The sequence below is a fragment of the Arachis hypogaea genome, chromosome 4, assembly GCF_003086295.3.
Source record: "Arachis hypogaea cultivar Tifrunner chromosome 4, arahy.Tifrunner.gnm2.J5K5, whole genome shotgun sequence".
NCBI lineage: Eukaryota > Viridiplantae > Streptophyta > Magnoliopsida > Fabales > Fabaceae > Arachis > Arachis hypogaea.
Window position 1 is genome coordinate 26,522,749 of NC_092039.1, and position 17,606 is coordinate 26,540,354.

Consider the following 17,606-nt stretch of genomic DNA (forward strand, 5'->3'; position numbering starts at 1 on the left):
TGCTGTTGATTAGATATATACTTTTCTATATATGAGACTTTGAAATTATTTATACAGTTTAACAACTATTTCTTGCTAATACCTCGCTTGTGTTTTTACTGGTTTATGGAACTGCATTTACCTTAAATTACAATTTGATTTTCTAGTAATTTTACTATAGTTCCAATGCACAACTTCATTTGATTATGTATTTGGATATTTTTCGAAATTCTGGAAAGGAAGTATTTTTTCTCGCTTTTATCCCGGTCGAGTTTTGTTTGATAAACTTTACTTAATTCATTTTTATTTGAGTCTGATTTAGCATACTACATGGTTTATGCCACTGTTGTTCTTTTGAAAATGTTGGACTCATAGCTTTCTTCTTATGAACGGACTAAATTCTTTGTTAAACCTATCATCTCTATGAATGTCATACTTGATTTTGTTTTTAACTAATTTCTTACATCTTGTGAGCATTACCATTGATCTTGGGTTATCCAATCTTGTAAATTTCATCCTTATGTGAGTCAGTTTGATTCGTTTCAAATTACTGCATCGTTTATCTTCTCATTGTCTCTAACAGAGTTTTTAGTCAAAGATTTATCCTTGAGAAGTTACTAATGATTAAGTTGTCTTTTTCTATGATTTTTGTATTCTTTTGAGTCAATTGAAAGCTGGTTTGATGTGTCACGCCTAGTGGATCTTGTTTTAACTATTTTGAATTGAGATTCTTTCTTTTATGGCTTGACTCCTTTTAAGTACATTCTAATCTCCTTGAATGTCCTTCTGAGATGGTGATTTCAAGAACACTTTGGAGTTGTTTTGAACTTTTAAAGAAGTTTTGAAGTCTCTTTGAAGAAATTCTAAATGAAATTTAGTTTCTGTTGCTTGATTGGGATTGAAACCATTATTCAATTTTTGACAAAATTGTTTTAAAGTTGACATGCGCTATTTTAAATGAGGTTTTGAAAAGTTTTCTTGTTTAATGGAAACCTGTTCGTTTGTAACACACCGCTTGTTTCCTTACCAACTGTAAGCAAATTTTTACCTCGGATTTTCTTTTCTAAAGAGAATTTAACTTCCTCTTTCGTCCTTGCCATAAATGCTACACATACTTGTTTGAATATGAATTTTGGGAAATTTTGAACAAGCATTTGATTTCTCTTCTGAGTTTTATGATTGCTTTTGGTTAAGTTGTGCACCTAATTATCTTTCTAAAATGTTTTGAGGAAATATTTTAGCTTTTAGCCAAACGTGTGAGCACCTTGTTTTTAAAACTCTGCATAATCTACTTCAACACGAGATTGTATTAAAGCAAAGCCACGTTTATGTTTTTGTTACTCTTTTGAAGGATGTTTGTTGCTTAACCTTCTTTTAAACTGCGAGGTGACTTTCTTGCAAGTTTTCGATTCTCTTAAAAAAAAAAACAACGTATTCAAAAGTATTTGTAATCGTGCTCTTGAGTTCTGTAAGCTTTGTCTTGAGTTTGAAATATTCTCTTCTGTAAACCGCATACTTCATCGACTTAGTTTGAGTTTGTTTCAAACTGATGCGTTGGTTTTCTTGTTGATCCTATTGAACTTCTTTGACCCAAGGGTTATCTTTGAAGTTGTCAATTGATTTATTTCTAGCAAACTTCATTGCTTGAGCATCCTTGTTTGTCTGGAATTGGATATATTCTTTCTAATCTATGAGTACTATCCTTGACATTTGACTCTCCTTTTAAATCTTGTATCCTTCTGAGTAGACTCGAGAATTATTTTGATATCACGTGCGACTTATAGACGTAGTGACGCGATGCGTTAGTTCTTTAAGACGTGATATGTGTATATGGAAGTTGAAACGGTAGGTGTGCAGCGTTACAAGTGATGGGTGTTTTGTTCCTTGCGAACGGGTTTGTGGTTGTCAGGCTTGTGATCGAAATTTGGGATTGTAAAGTGCTTGATGGAATTGGAAGGTTGAAACTTTGAGGTTGGTATGAGATTAGTGTGCGGAGGATAAACACGTCGTTTTAACTCCATTCTGTTTGATAGCCTTTGATGCCTTGCCCTTCTATCGCATGATTGACCCATGTTATCTTTTGCATTGAGCCTACCTTGTAATGTTTGCTTTGCAATCACACTCCTACCTTTGTATCTTTATGCATACGACCATCCAAGTATTTGAAAACCGTATATATGTTTATATGTTAAGATAATTTTTACTTTTTCCTTAAATGTGTTTAAGGGTGAACTGTTATGAAATTCCTTTCGTTTTGTATCAATTTTCGAGGGCGAAAATTTTTATAAGGTGGGTAGAATGTAAGACCCAGAATATTTGAAAAAGTCTTATTATGATCAAGTCTCAAATCCTATGGTTATTTATAGCCTTAATTTCAGAGATTATTTTATTAAAGATAATTAAGGCAAGTTTTGATTTATTGGATTTGAGATAAGTTATGATTTTTATCCAATTTCACAATTGTTGGATTATTTTCTATATTCAAATTTATAAAGTTGGTAGTCATGAAATAATAAGGATTTTATATGATTTGGATTAAATAAGTAATATTTTAAATATTATTACTGCTATTTTGGAAAATGAAGAAATTAAGTATACCATTTCTAATTTTTAGATTTGGGCATTTTATTGAAAATAATTTGTGAAATTGATGAGCAAATAGTATTTTCTATGTACAAATAGTGTTGGATTTAATTTGAGTTTCAATTACTATATTATTCCTAATTTTATGTGAAATTACCATAATGCCCTTAGCCCTAATTTTCAAAAATGAAACCCTAACCTTGGAAACCCTAACCCGACCCGGTTTCCCCCAACTGCTGCCGCCCCTCTCTTCTAACAGCAGCAGCAACACTTCTCCTTCCTCAAACCAACACACTCAACAGCAGCAGATTTTCCCCTTTCCCCAACAGCTTGCAACACTCATGGCTTCCCATTGCCATGAAAGAAACCGAAATTAGAAGCAGAGGATGGAGAGGGAGTCAGAGTCGCGCGTCAGGGGAAGAGAAGAGGGAGAGGCGAGCCAGCAGCGGTGGGCCTCACCGTCGCCGCCCTGCTGCTTGCCGTTCGCCACCAACGTCGAAGAAGAAGGAGATCAGAATCGGAAGTGAAGAGGGTCGCGTTTCACGCCGTGCAGTCGCGTTGCCCTCACCGCGTCGTGTCGCCGCGCCGCCAATCATCCTCACCGCACCCCACAACGAGCTGCGTTCCCTAGCCACCCGTTGCATCCTCCCTGTGCCGTTCTTCACGCCATCGCATTCCTTCGTCGCCGCCGCCGTTGACAGAAGAGGGAGTTTGATCCGAGAGCGCAGTGAGGGAAGGGCGTCGCCGGAGGAGAGCCTGGCACCGCCGCCGCCACTGTTCGCCGCGCCGTCATCTCTAGCCTGCGCCGTTGCTAGTCGCGCGAGGGGGAGACGCGCCGTGAGGGAGATCCGTCACGTTTCTGCCGTCGCCGATTCACACGCCGCCGTTGTGCTCCTTGCCGCAGCGCCGCTGCTGGAAGAGGAGAGCTCGCCAGTTCTGTCTCTCACTACCGTCTCCGTCGGAGCTGCCGCCACGGTCGCCGGAGCTTCTGGCCGAGCCTCAACCGCCGGGAAACCGTTACTGGAGCCTGTGTCATTTGGATTTCATCGCGAGTTACCTCCACCAGAAACCACCGCTGTGATTCTGATCACCGGGGACGACTCTGTGACTTTCGGGATCACCGCTGAAGCTCCAGGCAGAGTTTCTGCCGCTTGAGACCTTGCTGTTGTCGCCGGAAAATTTTGCCGGTAAGCGTTTTAAGTTTGATTTCAGTTCTTTTGGAATTTCGAGAAGGTTTGATGCTGTGTGGTTTTTATAGTTGATCCACCGGAGCTTCTGGCCGCCGCCGGAGCTGTGCCGGGGCCGGTTCGAATCCGCAGCTGCTTCGTGTTGATTTTCCGGTAAGAAATTATGTTTCGAAAGCCCTACGTTAGTGTTCCGTACGTGTATTAAAGCCTTATGGTATTAATGTTCCTAGAGTTAGTAACTGAGGTTGCTTGTTGTAATTTAGAGTTGTTTATGCTGCTGCGAAAATGTGTGGGGCTGTGCTTTGAAGCTGCCTTTGATTTTGAGTTGAGGCGGAAAGGACTTGATGATACGTTTGGGTTATGGAATTTTGCGTTTTGAGGTAGGGGCGCTTTCCAAAAAACTATGTTTTGTGTATTGGAATTATTACATATGGATACTGATGTGAGATATTGTGTATTTAGTGATTGTATCTGCCTTATGTATTATTTGATTGACTCGAACGATTATGGATGTTGGTTTGGCTGAATTTGTTGTGCGGCTTGTGAAATGTAATGTTTGAAGTTGATTCTTTAAAGATTTGAATCTGAGTTTAATCCGTTGAGGATTGATTTGATTTGAGCCAATTATTTTAATGATGTGAAAAGTCGAATGCACTTTTGAATTCAGCACGGTTTATTTTAATTGATTTGGTTTTGGACAAATGATTTGTTATTGAGCCGTTTCTTTAAAGCTTTGGAAATGAGTTATATCGATTGATATTGAGTTGATTTGAAATGGTATCCTTGAGATACGCCACTGAGGCGATTGTTGGATTTAGCTTGCTTTAAATTGATTTCTGGTTTTGAGCTGTTGAAAAGGAATGAGAAATGGTTTAGTTGGGACCCGAACCGGGTGGCAAAAGTCCAAGTTTTAGGGGAGGTGCTGCCGAAATTTCTATAAAATCCTACACTTGTTTGTAAGGTTATTTAAAAAGGGTTGGATTTGAGAAATTGTATTATTTGATTTATTAAAAGGATATTTATGTTTTCAAGCTTAATTTATTTGATGAACCTTATACGTTGAGTTCGGCTTATTTAAAACTGAACTATTTTTACCGTTTGAATCACTGAAGGAAAGAATGATGCTTTAATATTGATTTCAATATAAAAAGGAGTTTTTAGTGATTTCAAAGGAACCTAGACTTTTGATTGATTAATCAAGTTTGAGGCATTTTGGAAGAGTTAGAACAATGGGTTCTAAAAAGAAACTTGAAAGTGGTTTGATTCAAATGAACCGGTTTCGTTTCAAATGAGTTGATTTTTGGACCGGGTTGGAACTTGTGATTTTGTATGGCCGGTTTTATAGTAAATTCAGTTTTATTTACTTGAACCGAGAAATCTATGATTTTAAGAGTTTCAATGAATTTTAAGGAATTTATATAAGTTGACCTTCCCTAAAGACTTGGGACTCTGCCGAGAAACTTTTGTTATAAAATCCCATTGTTGGATGGGTGATTTTGAATGCTTTGAAATAAATCCTTAACTTGCCATGGTTTTGGAAGTTTTGGAAAGAGAATGCCGAGAGTGGCTTTGTTTTAAAAAGGGAACTCACTTTGAGTAAAATTTGGCTTATGAGCCTGAGATGATTTGAGAAATGAGATCTTCAAAGCCAAGGCTGAAAAGAGTTAAAAATTTGATTTCAAAGTGAAATGGCTTGAGAAAAGTGAGTTATGGCTTAAATGCCGGTTTTATGAATTTGATGATGTTGAATGATGGAAGTACTGTTTTTGTTATGGGCCGGAATGGCTGTGTGTGATATTGACTTATGGCTGATTGCCGAATGAGTTATAAGCCGTATGGCTGGCTATGAATTATGAATTTAAGCCGAAGGACTGTATTTATTGATAAATTGGTTGGTTCTGAATTGAACCGTGAGCCGGATGGCTGAGATGGATGGTGATCCATGATTGAATATAAATGCATGTATGCAATTGAATGATTTGTGGATTTAAGCCGAATGGCTGAGATGAAAGTTGTAAGCGAGTATGCTTGTGTTTTTCTCTCTGTTGTAAGGGTGACAGGGCACCGATACCCTCTAATGGCGACAGGGCGCATATACCCTCTAATGGCGACAGGGCGCATATACCCTCTAATGGCGACAAGGCGCAGATACCCTCTAATGATAATAATGCGCAACAGAGAGACTGTGTCCGGGTTAGCTACCGGACACGTCGGGTTGGCTTGGTAACCGACAGATGATATCATCAGCCACTAGGGACAGACATGCATCATATGCATCTATGTGACATTGTTTGGGTGTGCATATTGTACTTGGTTTGCCTATGTGATTACTTGTGATTACCTGCTACTTGTTCTACTTGCTGTAACTGTTTGTTTGTGTTTGCATCTAGTACTCTGTTGGATTGTGGTGGATTGGTTGTGGTTGGACTGTTTGGGCCTAGGGCCGTGGTTGGAATGAGATAAACCGATGGTTGATTTCGGTTTTGTGTTTCTGGTTTGGAGTAAAATATGAAAGGCTATTTTGGTTCAGTTTAGATAAACCTTTTTGAAAGGCTTTTGATGTTTTGAAAATTGAACGGTTCCTCTTTCAGAAAGGATTTTTGACTTTACTTTATTTATAAACTGTTGTTTTTGAAAAGAGGCATAAGATGGTTATTAATCACTGGTACGGTTTATCTTCATGTATCCTATTACAGTAATTCCCAAAAACCCTCTACTGAGAACCCTTTCGAGGATGATGTTCTCACCCCTTATATTTTTCCCCTTTCAGGATTTGGGCGCAGAAGTTAAGAAGAGTTTAATTATTTATTATTGAGATGCTCTGTATTGCTTTAGATTATTATTATTATTGTACCCTCGCCTTTATCTTGATATATTTTGTAAGAGGGATAGGAATTGTATTGGTTAATGTCGGTAATATTATTTATATATATATGTATGTATATATATGGATGTACTCTTTATGAGTTTTTGTAAGTTGTATGGTTCCTATGGATGTACGTTATCGAACAAAAGCATTTTTGGGGACGGTATTTGCGGTTTAAAGTTTTTAAACAGGCTCATATTTTAGTATTAAATAGTATAAGTGTCGTCGTAATGTCCGAGCTATCAGAGTTGCGCAGCCGGAAGCGTGAGCTTTGGTAGTTAGGGTGTTACATTATGGTATCAGAGCAGTTCTTCCTGTAGAGCCTGAGGAATGGACTGATTATGCTTCAATTGCATACTCTGAGTGTTTGTCATGTATTAGGTCTTGTCGAATGACGAGAATTAGAGCTTTATGCACATGACGATCTATTGATGTAACGCTGTTAGTCTTGCATTGCATAATTCCTGATATTAAGTTTGGCCGGCTTAATACTAGTGAATTTTGTATATGAAGTACTAATGAGTTATCATAGATGAAATCCGAGTTTTGAGTTAAACGAATCGCGGGTTTCGGGAACGTTGGAACTATTTCTCGAGGCTATTCAGTTGTGTGTTTTGGATTTTGTTCGAGTCGACCTGTTCTTTCATGTCCTGACTTGAAATTCTTGTTTGCTACTCCTTTTGAAAAGTAGTTTGATATTTCTACTCTATTCCCTTATTCATATGCATTCTTGTTTGATCCTAAGTTTATATGCTTGTTTGAGATCCTTGTTGCATCTGTCTTTCTCTGTTTGAGTCCTTCTTGATTCCAATATTCCTTGACATAGCTTTGAACTTGTCTTGACGTGCTGTGACTTTTAACTCCGGGTTCTGATTTCATTCTTTGAGAAATTGTTGATTCAGTTTTTCTCTTACTTGACAGTGATCACAGCCAATTTTGAGATTTTATAAATTGCTGTTGATTAGATATATACTTTTCTATATATGAGACTTTGAAATTATTTATACAGTTTAACAACTATTTCTTGCTAATACCTCGCTTGTGTTTTTACTGGTTTATGGAACTGCATTTACCTTAAATTACAATTTGATTTTCTAGTAATTTTACTATAGTTCCAATGCACAACTTCATTTGATTATGTATTTGGATATTTTTCGAAATTCTGGAAAGGAAGTATTTTTTCTCGCTTTTATCCCGGTCGAGTTTTGTTTGATAAACTTTACTTAATTCATTTTTATTTGAGTCTGATTTAGCATACTACATGGTTTATGCCACTGTTGTTCTTTTGAAAATGTTGGACTCATAGCTTTCTTCTTATGAACGGACTAAATTCTTTGTTAAACCTATCATCTCTATGAATGTCATACTTGATTTTGTTTTTAACTAATTTCTTACATCTTGTGAGCATTACCATTGATCTTGGGTTATCCAATCTTGTAAATTTCATCCTTATGTGAGTCAGTTTGATTCGTTTCAAATTACTGCATCGTTTATCTTCTCATTGTCTCTAACAGAGTTTTTAGTCAAAGATTTATCCTTGAGAAGTTACTAATGATTAAGTTGTCTTTTTCTATGATTTTTGTATTCTTTTGAGTCAATTGAAAGCTGGTTTGATGTGTCACGCCTAGTGGATCTTGTTTTAACTATTTTGAATTGAGATTCTTTCTTTTATGGCTTGACTCCTTTTAAGTACATTCTAATCTCCTTGAATGTCCTTCTGAGATGGTGATTTCAAGAACACTTTGGAGTTGTTTTGAACTTTTAAAGAAGTTTTGAAGTCTCTTTGAAGAAATTCTAAATGAAATTTAGTTTCTGTTGCTTGATTGGGATTGAAACCATTATTCAATTTTTGACAAAATTGTTTTAAAGTTGACATGCGCTATTTTAAATGAGGTTTTGAAAAGTTTTCTTGTTTAATGGAAACCTGTTCGTTTGTAACACACCGCTTGTTTCCTTACCAACTGTAAGCAAATTTTTACCTCGGATTTTCTTTTCTAAAGAGAATTTAACTTCCTCTTTCGTCCTTGCCATAAATGCTACACATACTTGTTTGAATATGAATTTTGGGAAATTTTGAACAAGCATTTGATTTCTCTTCTGAGTTTTATGATTGCTTTTGGTTAAGTTGTGCACCTAATTATCTTTCTAAAATGTTTTGAGGAAATATTTTAGCTTTTAGCCAAACGTGTGAGCACCTTGTTTTTAAAACTCTGCATAATCTACTTCAACACGAGATTGTATTAAAGCAAAGCCACGTTTATGTTTTTGTTACTCTTTTGAAGGATGTTTGTTGCTTAACCTTCTTTTAAACTGCGAGGTGACTTTCTTGCAAGTTTTCGATTCTCTTAAAAAAAAAAACAACGTATTCAAAAGTATTTGTAATCGTGCTCTTGAGTTCTGTAAGCTTTGTCTTGAGTTTGAAATATTCTCTTCTGTAAACCGCATACTTCATCGACTTAGTTTGAGTTTGTTTCAAACTGATGCGTTGGTTTTCTTGTTGATCCTATTGAACTTCTTTGACCCAAGGGTTATCTTTGAAGTTGTCAATTGATTTATTTCTAGCAAACTTCATTGCTTGAGCATCCTTGTTTGTCTGGAATTGGATATATTCTTTCTAATCTATGAGTACTATCCTTGACATTTGACTCTCCTTTTAAATCTTGTATCCTTCTGAGTAGACTCGAGAATTATTTTGATATCACGTGCGACTTATAGACGTAGTGACGCGATGCGTTAGTTCTTTAAGACGTGATATGTGTATATGGAAGTTGAAACGGTAGGTGTGCAGCGTTACAAGTGATGGGTGTTTTGTTCCTTGCGAACGGGTTTGTGGTTGTCAGGCTTGTGATCGAAATTTGGGATTGTAAAGTGCTTGATGGAATTGGAAGGTTGAAACTTTGAGGTTGGTATGAGATTAGTGTGCGGAGGATAAACACGTCGTTTTAACTCCATCCTGTTTGATAGCCTTTGATGCCTTGCCCTTCTATCGCATGATTGACCCATGTTATCTTTTGCATTGAGCCTACCTTGTAATGTTTGCTTTGCAATCACACTCCTACCTTTGTATCTTTATGCATACGACCATCCAAGTATTTGAAAACCGTATATATGTTTATATGTTAAGATAATTTTTACTTTTTCCTTAAATGTGTTTAAGGGTGAACTGTTATGAAATTCCTTTCGTTTTGTATCAATTTTCGAGGGCGAAAATTTTTATAAGGTGGGTAGAATGTAAGACCCAGAATATTTGAAAAAGTCTTATTATGATCAAGTCTCAAATCCTATGGTTATTTATAGCCTTAATTTCAGAGATTATTTTATTAAAGATAATTAAGGCAAGTTTTGATTTATTGGATTTGAGATAAGTTATGATTTTTATCCAATTTCACAATTGTTGGATTATTTTCTATATTCAAATTTACCAGCAAGTGTACTGGGTCGTCCAAGTAATAAACCTTACGCGAGTAAGGGTCGATCCCACAGAGATTGTTGGTATGAAGCAAGCTATGGTCACCTTGTAAATCTTAGTCAGGCAAACTCAAGTGGTTATGAATGATGAATAAAACATAAAGATAAAGATAGAGATACTTATGTAATTCATTGGTGGGAATTTCAGATAAGCGTATGAAGATGCTTGGTCCCTTCCGTCTCTCTGCTTTCCTACTGTCTTCATCCAATCCTTCTTACTCCTTTCCATGGCAAGCTGTATACAAGGGTTTCACCGTTGTCAGTGGCTACCTCCCATCCTCTCAGTGGAAATGTTCAACGCACCCTATCACGGCACGGCTATCCAGCTGTCGGTTCTCGATCATGTCGGAATAGAATCTAGTGATTCTTTTGCGTCTGTCACTAACGCCCCACAATCGCAAGTTTGAAACTCGTCACAGTCATTCAATCATTGAATCCTACTCAGAATACCACAGACAAGGTTTAGACCTTCCGGATTCTCTTGAATGCCGCCATCAGGTCTAGCTTATACCACGAAGATTCCGGTTAAAGAATCCAAGAGATATCCACCCAATCTAAGGTAGAACGGAGGTGGTTGTCAGGCACACGTTCATAGGTGAGAATGATGATGAGTGTCACGGATCATCACATTCATCAAGTTGAAGAACAAGTGATATCTTGGAATAAGAACAAGCGGAATTGAATAGAAGAACAATAGTAATTGCATTAATACTCGAGGTACAGCAGAGCTCCACACCTTAATCTATGGTGTGTAGAAACTCCACCGTTGAAAATACATAAGAACAAGGTCTAGGCATGGCCGAATGGCCAGCCTCCCAAAGAGGGTTCAATCATAAAAACATGATCAAAAGATGAAAATACAATACTAAAAGGTCCTACTTATAGAGAACTAGTAGCCTAGGGTTTACAGAGATGAGTAAATGACATAAAAATCCACTTCCGGGCCCACTTGGTGTGTGCTTGGGCTGAGCATTGAAGCAATTTCGTGTAGAGACTCTTCTTGGAGTTAAACGCCAGCTTTGGTGCTAGTTTGGGCGTTTAACTCCCATCCTTGTGCCAGTTCCGGCGTTTAACGCTGGGAATTCTGATGGTGACTTTGAACGCCGGTTTGGGCCATCAAATCTTGGGCAAAGTATGGACTATCATATATTGCTGGAAAGCCCAGGATGGCTACTTTCCAACGCTTTTGAGAGAGCGCCAATTGGGGTTCTGTAGCTCCAGAAAATCTACTTCGAGTGTAGGGAGGTCAGAATCCAACAGCATCTGCAGTCCTTTTTAGTCTCTGAATCAGATTTTTGCTCAGGTCCCTCAATTTCAGCCAGAAAATACCTGAAATCACAGAAAAACACACAAACTCGTAGTAAAGTCCAGAAAAGTGAATTTTAACTAAAAACTAATAAAAATATACTAAAACCAACTAGATCATACTAAAAACATACTAAAAACAATGCCAAAAAGCGTACAAATTATCCGCTCATCACAACACCAAACTTAAATTGTTGCTTGTCCTCAAGCAACTGAAAATCAAATAAGATAAAAAGAAGAGAATATGCAATGAATTCCAAAAACATCTATGAAGATCAGTATTAATTAGATGAGCGGGGCTTTTAGCTTTTTGCCACTGAACAGCTTTTGCATCTCACTCTATCCTTTGAAATTCAGAATGATTGGCTTCTTTAGGAACTTAGAATCCAGATAGTGTCATTGATTCTCCTAGTTAAGTATGATGATTCTTGAACACAACTACTTATTGAGTCTTGGCCGTGACCCAAAGCACTCTGTCTTCCAGTATTACCACCGGATACATACATGCCACAGACACATAATTGGGTGAACCTTTTCAGATTGTGGCTCAGCTTTGCTAGAGTCCCCAATTAGAGGTGTCCAGGGTTCTTAAGCACACTCTTTTTGCCTTGGATCACACTTTTATTTCTTTCTTTTTCTTTCTTTTTCTCTTTCTCCTTTTTTTTGTTTTTCTCCTTCTCTCTTTTTTTTTGTATTCACTGCTTTTTCTTGCTTCAAGAATCATTTTTATGATTTTTCAGATCCTCAGTAACATGTCTCCTTTTTCATCATTCTTTCAAGAGCCAACATTCATGAACCACAAATTCAAAAGACATATGCACTGTTTAAGCATACATTCAGAGAACAAAAATATTGCCACCACACCAAAATAATTAATCTGTTATAAAATTCTAAATTCATGCAATTCTTCTCTTTTTCAATTAAGAACATTTTTCATTCAAGAAAGGTGATGGATTCATAGGACATTCATAACTTTAAGGCATAGACACTAATGATCACAAGACACAAACATAGATAAACATAAGCATGATTTTTTTCGAAAAACAGAAAATAAAGAACAAGGAAATTAAAGAACGGGTCCACCTTAGTGATGGCGGCTTGTTCTTCCTCTTGAAGATCCTATGGAGTGCTTGAGCTCCTCAATGTCTCTTCCTTGTCTTTGTTGTTCCTCTCTCATGATTCTTTGATCTTCTCTTATTTCATGGAGGAGGATGGAATGTTCTTGGTGCTCCACCCTTAGTTGTCCCATGTTGGAACTCAATTCTCCTAGGGAGGTGTTTAGTTGCTCCCAATAGTTTTGTGGAGAAAAGTGCATCCCTTGAGGCATCTCAGGGATTTGATGATGAGAGGGGTCTCTTGTTTGCTCCATCCTCTTCTTAGTGATGGGCTTGTCCTCATCAATGGGGATGTCTCCCTCTATGTCAACTCCAACTGAATAACAGAGGTGACAAATGAGATGAGGAAAGGCTAACCTTGCCAAGGTAGAGGACTTGTCCGCCACCTTATAAAGTTCTTGGGATATAACCTCATGAACTTCTATTTCTTCTCCAATCATGATGCTATGAATCATGATGGCCTGGTCTATAGTAACTTTGGACCGGTTGCTAGTGGGAATGATTGAGCGTTGGATAAACTCCAACCATCCCCTAGCCACGGGTTTGAGGTCATGCCTTCTCAATTGAACCGGCTTTCCTCTTGAATCTCTCTTCCATTGGGCGCCCTCTTCACAAATGTCTATGAGGACTTGGTCCAACCTTTGATCAAAGTTGACCCTTCTAGTGTAAGGGTGTTCATCTCCTTGCATCATGGGCAAGTTGAATGCCAACCTTACATTTTCCATACTAAAATCCAAGTATTTCCCCCGAACCATAGTAAGCCAATTCTTTGGATCCGGGTTCACAATTTGATCATGGTTCTTGGTGATTCATGCATTGGCATAGAACTCTTGAACCATTAAGATTTCGACTTGTTGAATGGGGTTGGTAAGAACTTCCCAACCTCTCCTTCGGATCTCATGTCGGATCTCCGGATATTCACTCTTTTTGAGTTTGAAAGGGACCTCGGGGATCACCTTCTTCAAGGCCACAACTTCATAGAAGTGGTCTTGATGCACCCTTGAGATGAATCTCTCCATCTCCCATGGCTCGGAAGTGAAAGCTTTTGCCTTCCCTTTCTTCTTTCTAGAGGTTTCTCCGGCCTTGGATGCCATGAATGGTTATGGAAAAACAAAAAGCAATGCTTTTACCACACCAAACTTAAAAGGTTTGCTCGTCCTCGAGCAAAAGAAGAAAGAAGAGAGTAGAAGAAGAAGAAATAGAGGAGATGGAGATGGCCTTGTGGTTCGGCAAAAGGGGGAGAATGAGTGTTTAGGTTGTGTGAAAATGAAGGAGTGAAGAGGGGTTTATATAGGGGTGAAGAGAGGTGTAAGGTTCGGTTATGGGAGGGTGGGTTTGGGAAGGAAAGTGTTTTGAATTTGAATGGTGGGGTAGGTGGGGTTTTATGAAGGATGGATGTGAATGGTGAAGAGAAAGATGGGATTTGATAGGTGAAGGGTTTTTGGGGAAGAGGTGTTGAGGTGATTGGTGAATGGGTGAAGAAGAGAGAGAGAGTGGTGGGGTAGGTAGGGATCCTGTGGGGTCCACAGATCCTGAGGTGTCAAGGAAAAGTCATCCCTGCACCAAGTGGCGAGCAAAATTGCTCTTTGTGCCAATTATGGCGTTAAACGCCGGGCTGGTGACCATTTCTGGCGTTTAACGCCAACTTCTTGCCCTTTTCTGGCGTTTAACGCCAGTCTGGTGCCCCTTTCTGGCGTTAAAAGCCCAGAATGGTGCCAGACTGGGCGTTAAACGCCCATCTGCTAGCCTTACTGGCGTTTAAACGCCAGCAGGTTCTTCCTCCAGGGTGTGCTATTTTTCTTTCTATTTTTCTTTCTGTTTTTGCTTTTTTAATTGATTTTGTGACTTCTCATGATCATCAACCTACAGAAAACATAAAATAACAAAGAAAAATAGATAAAATATAACATTGGGTTGCCTCCCAACAAGCGCTTCTTTATTGTCAGTAGCTTGACAGAGGGCTCTCATGGAGCCTCACAGATGCTCAGAGCACTGTTGGAACCTCCCAACACCAAACTTAGAGTTTGAATGTGGGGGTTCAACACCAAACTCAGAAGTTGTTTGTGGCCTCCCAACACCAAACTTAAAGAAGCTCTTCATGCTTCCTCTCCCTGGTGACAGAGGGATATCCTTGAGCCTTAAACAAAAAGGATTCTTCATTTACTTGAATAATCAATTCTCCTCTATCAACATCAATCACAGCCTTTGCTGTGGCTAGGAAGGGTCTGCCAAGGATGATGGATACATCCATGCACTTCCCAGTCTCTAGGACTATGAAATCAGCAGGGATGTAATGGTCTTCAACCTTTACCAAAACATCCTCTACAAGTCCATGAGCTTGTTTTCTTGAATTGTCTGCCATCTCTAGTGAGATTTTTGCAGCTTGCACCTCAAAGATCCCTAGCTTCTCCATTACAGAGAGAGGCATGAGGTTTACACTTGACCCTAGGTCACACAAGGCCTTCTTGAAGGTCATGGTGCCTATGGTACAAGGTATTGAAAACTTCCCAGGATCCTGTCTCTTTTGAGGCAGTTTCTGCCTAGACAAGTCATCTAGTTCTTTGGTGAGCAAAGGGGGTTCATCCTCCCAAGTCTCATTTCCAAATAACTTGTCATTTAGCTTCATGATTGCTCCAAGGTATTTAGCAACTTGCTCTTCAGTGACATACTCATCCTCTTCAGAGGAAGAATACTCATCAAAGCTCATGAATGGCAGAAGTAAGTCCAATGGAATCTCTATGGTCTCATTTTGAGCCTCAGATTCCCATGGTTCCTCATTGGGGAACTCATTGGAGGCCAGTGAATGTCCATTGAGGTCTTCCTCAGTGGTGTTCACTGCCTCTTCCTCCTCTCCAAATTCGGCCATGTTGATGGCTTTGCACTCTCCTTTTGGATTTTCTTCTGTATTGCTTGGAAGAGTACTAGGAGGGAGTTCAGTAATTTTCTTGCTCAGCTGACCCACTTGTCCCTCCAAGTTTCTAATGGAGGACCTTGTTTCAGTCATGAAACTTTGAGTGGTTTTGATTAGATCAGAGACCATGGTTGCTAAGTCAGAGTTGTTCTGCTTAGAACTCTCTGTCTGTTGCTGAGAAGATGATGGAAAAGGCTTGCTATTGCTAAACCTATTTCTTCCACCATTATTATTGTTGAAACCTTGTTGAGGTCTCTGTTGATCCTTCCATGAAAGATTTGGATGATTTCTCCATGAAGGATTGTAGGTGTTTCCATAGGGTTCTCCCATGTAATTCACCTCTTCCATTGAAGGGTTCTCAGGATCATAAGCTTCTTCTTCAGATGAAGCTTCCTTAGTACTGCCTGGTGCATTTTGCATTCCAGACAGACTTTGAGAAATCATATTGACTTGCTGAGTCAATATTTTGTTCTGAGCCAATATGGCATTCAGAGTGTCAATCTCAAGAACTCCTTTCTTCTGATTTGTCCCATTGTTCACAGGATTTCTTTCAGAAGTGTACATGAATTGGTTATTTGCAACCATTTCAATTAGTTCTTGAGCTTCTGTAGGCGTCTTCTTCAGATGAAGAGATCCTCCAGCAGAGCCATCCAAAGACATCTTGGATAGTTCAGAGAGAGACCATCATAGAAAATACCTATGATGCTCCATTCAGAAAGCATATCAGAGGGACACTTTCTGATTAATTGTTTGTATCTTTCCCAAGCTTCATAGAGGGATTCTCCTTCCTTCTGTTTGAAGGTTTGGACTTCCACTCTAAGCTTACTCAATTTTTGAGGTGGAAAGAACTTTGCCAAGAAGGCATTGACTAGCTTTTCCCAAGAGTTCAGGCTTTCTTTAGGTTGTGAGTCCAACCATATCCTAGCTCTGTCTCTTACAGCAAAAGGGAATAACATAAGTCTGTAGACCTCAAGGTCAACCCCATTAGTCTTGACAGTGTCACAGATTTGCAAGAACTCAGCTAAAAACTATGAGGATCTTCTAATGGAAGTCCATGGAACTTGCAATTCTGTTGCATTAGAGAAACCAATTGAGGCTTAAGCTCAAAGTTGTTTGCTCCAATCGCAGGGATAGAGATGCTTCTCCCATAGAAGTCGGGAGTAGGTGCAGTAAAGTCACCCAGCACCTTCCTTGCATTGTTGGCATTGTTGTTGTTTTTGGCTGCCATGTTTTCTTATTCTTTGAAGATTTCTGTTAGGTCCTCTACAGAGAGTTGTGCCTTAGCTTCTCTTAGCTTTCGCTTCAAGGTCCTTTCAGGTTTAGGGTCAGCCTCAACAAGAATGCTTTTGTCTTTGCTTCTGCTCATATGAAAGAGAAGAGAACAAGAAAATATGGAATCCTCTATGTCATAGTATAGAGATTCCTTGAGGTGTCAGAGGAAAAGAAAAAATGGAAGGAAGAGGTAGAAAATTCGAACTTATCAAGAAAGATGGGGTTTGAATTGTGCATTAAGGAATAGTGTTAGTCCATAAATAGAAGGATGTGAGAAGATGGGAAGAAATTTTCGAAAATAATATAAAAAGATTTTAAAAACATTTTGAAAAACTTTAATTGATTTTCGAAAACCAAGATTGAGAAAGAAGTAAAGTGATTTTTGAAAAAGATTTTAAAATTAGAAATTAAAAAGATATGATTGAAAACTATTTTGAAAAAGATGTGATTAGGAAGATATGATTGGTTTTAAAAAGATGTGATTGAGAAGATATGATTTGAAAAACATTTTAGAAAAGATTTGATTTTGAAAATTAATGACTTGGCTATCAAGAAAAGATATGATTCAAACATTAAACCTTTCTCAACAGAAAAGGCAACATACTTGAAATGTTGAATCAAATCATTAATTGATAGCAAGTATCTTTGAAAATAGAAAGAAATTGATTTTGAAAAAGATTTGATAGAAAAAATTTGATTTGAAAAAGATTTGATTTTGAAAAGATTTTGAAAACTAAAAAAATTTGATTTGAAAACAAAATCTTCCCTCTTGTGCCACACATTCTGGCGTTTAACGCCCAAACTACTACCCTTTTGGGCGTTAAACGCCCAGCCAAGCACCCTGGCTGGCGTTTAAACGCCAGTTTGCCTTCCTTACTGGCGTTCTGAACGCCCAACTTTTTCTGTGCAATTCCTCTGTT

The 17,606-nt window shown here is 38.4% G+C and overlaps 1 protein-coding gene and 1 non-coding gene across 3 annotated transcripts; both read left to right on the plus strand.

The window, feature by feature from the left end:
• Positions 1-2,740: 2,740 nt before the first annotated feature.
• On the plus strand, positions 2,741-6,680 carry LOC112796558 (uncharacterized). 2 transcript variants are annotated; one of them, XM_072235397.1, is made up of 4 exons: positions 2,741-3,749; positions 3,821-3,902; positions 4,013-4,129; positions 6,520-6,680. In XM_072235397.1, exon 1 carries the CDS (start codon positions 2,920-2,922, stop codon positions 3,715-3,717), a length of 798 nt encoding a protein of 265 aa, XP_072091498.1. In that variant the 5' UTR covers positions 2,741-2,919; the 3' UTR covers positions 3,718-3,749; positions 3,821-3,902; positions 4,013-4,129; positions 6,520-6,680. The 2 variants fall into 2 exon arrangements, with proteins under 2 accessions (XP_072091498.1, XP_029153655.1); XM_029297822.2 differs by lacking the exon at positions 6,520-6,680 and having other exon boundaries at positions 4,013-4,276.
• Positions 6,681-16,130: 9,450 nt separating this feature from the next.
• LOC112799500 (small nucleolar RNA R71) lies at positions 16,131-16,238 on the plus strand. The gene has a single exon (XR_003201077.1). It is a non-coding gene; the product is annotated as a small nucleolar RNA R71 (small nucleolar RNA).
• The last annotated feature ends 1,368 nt before the right edge of the window (positions 16,239-17,606 follow it).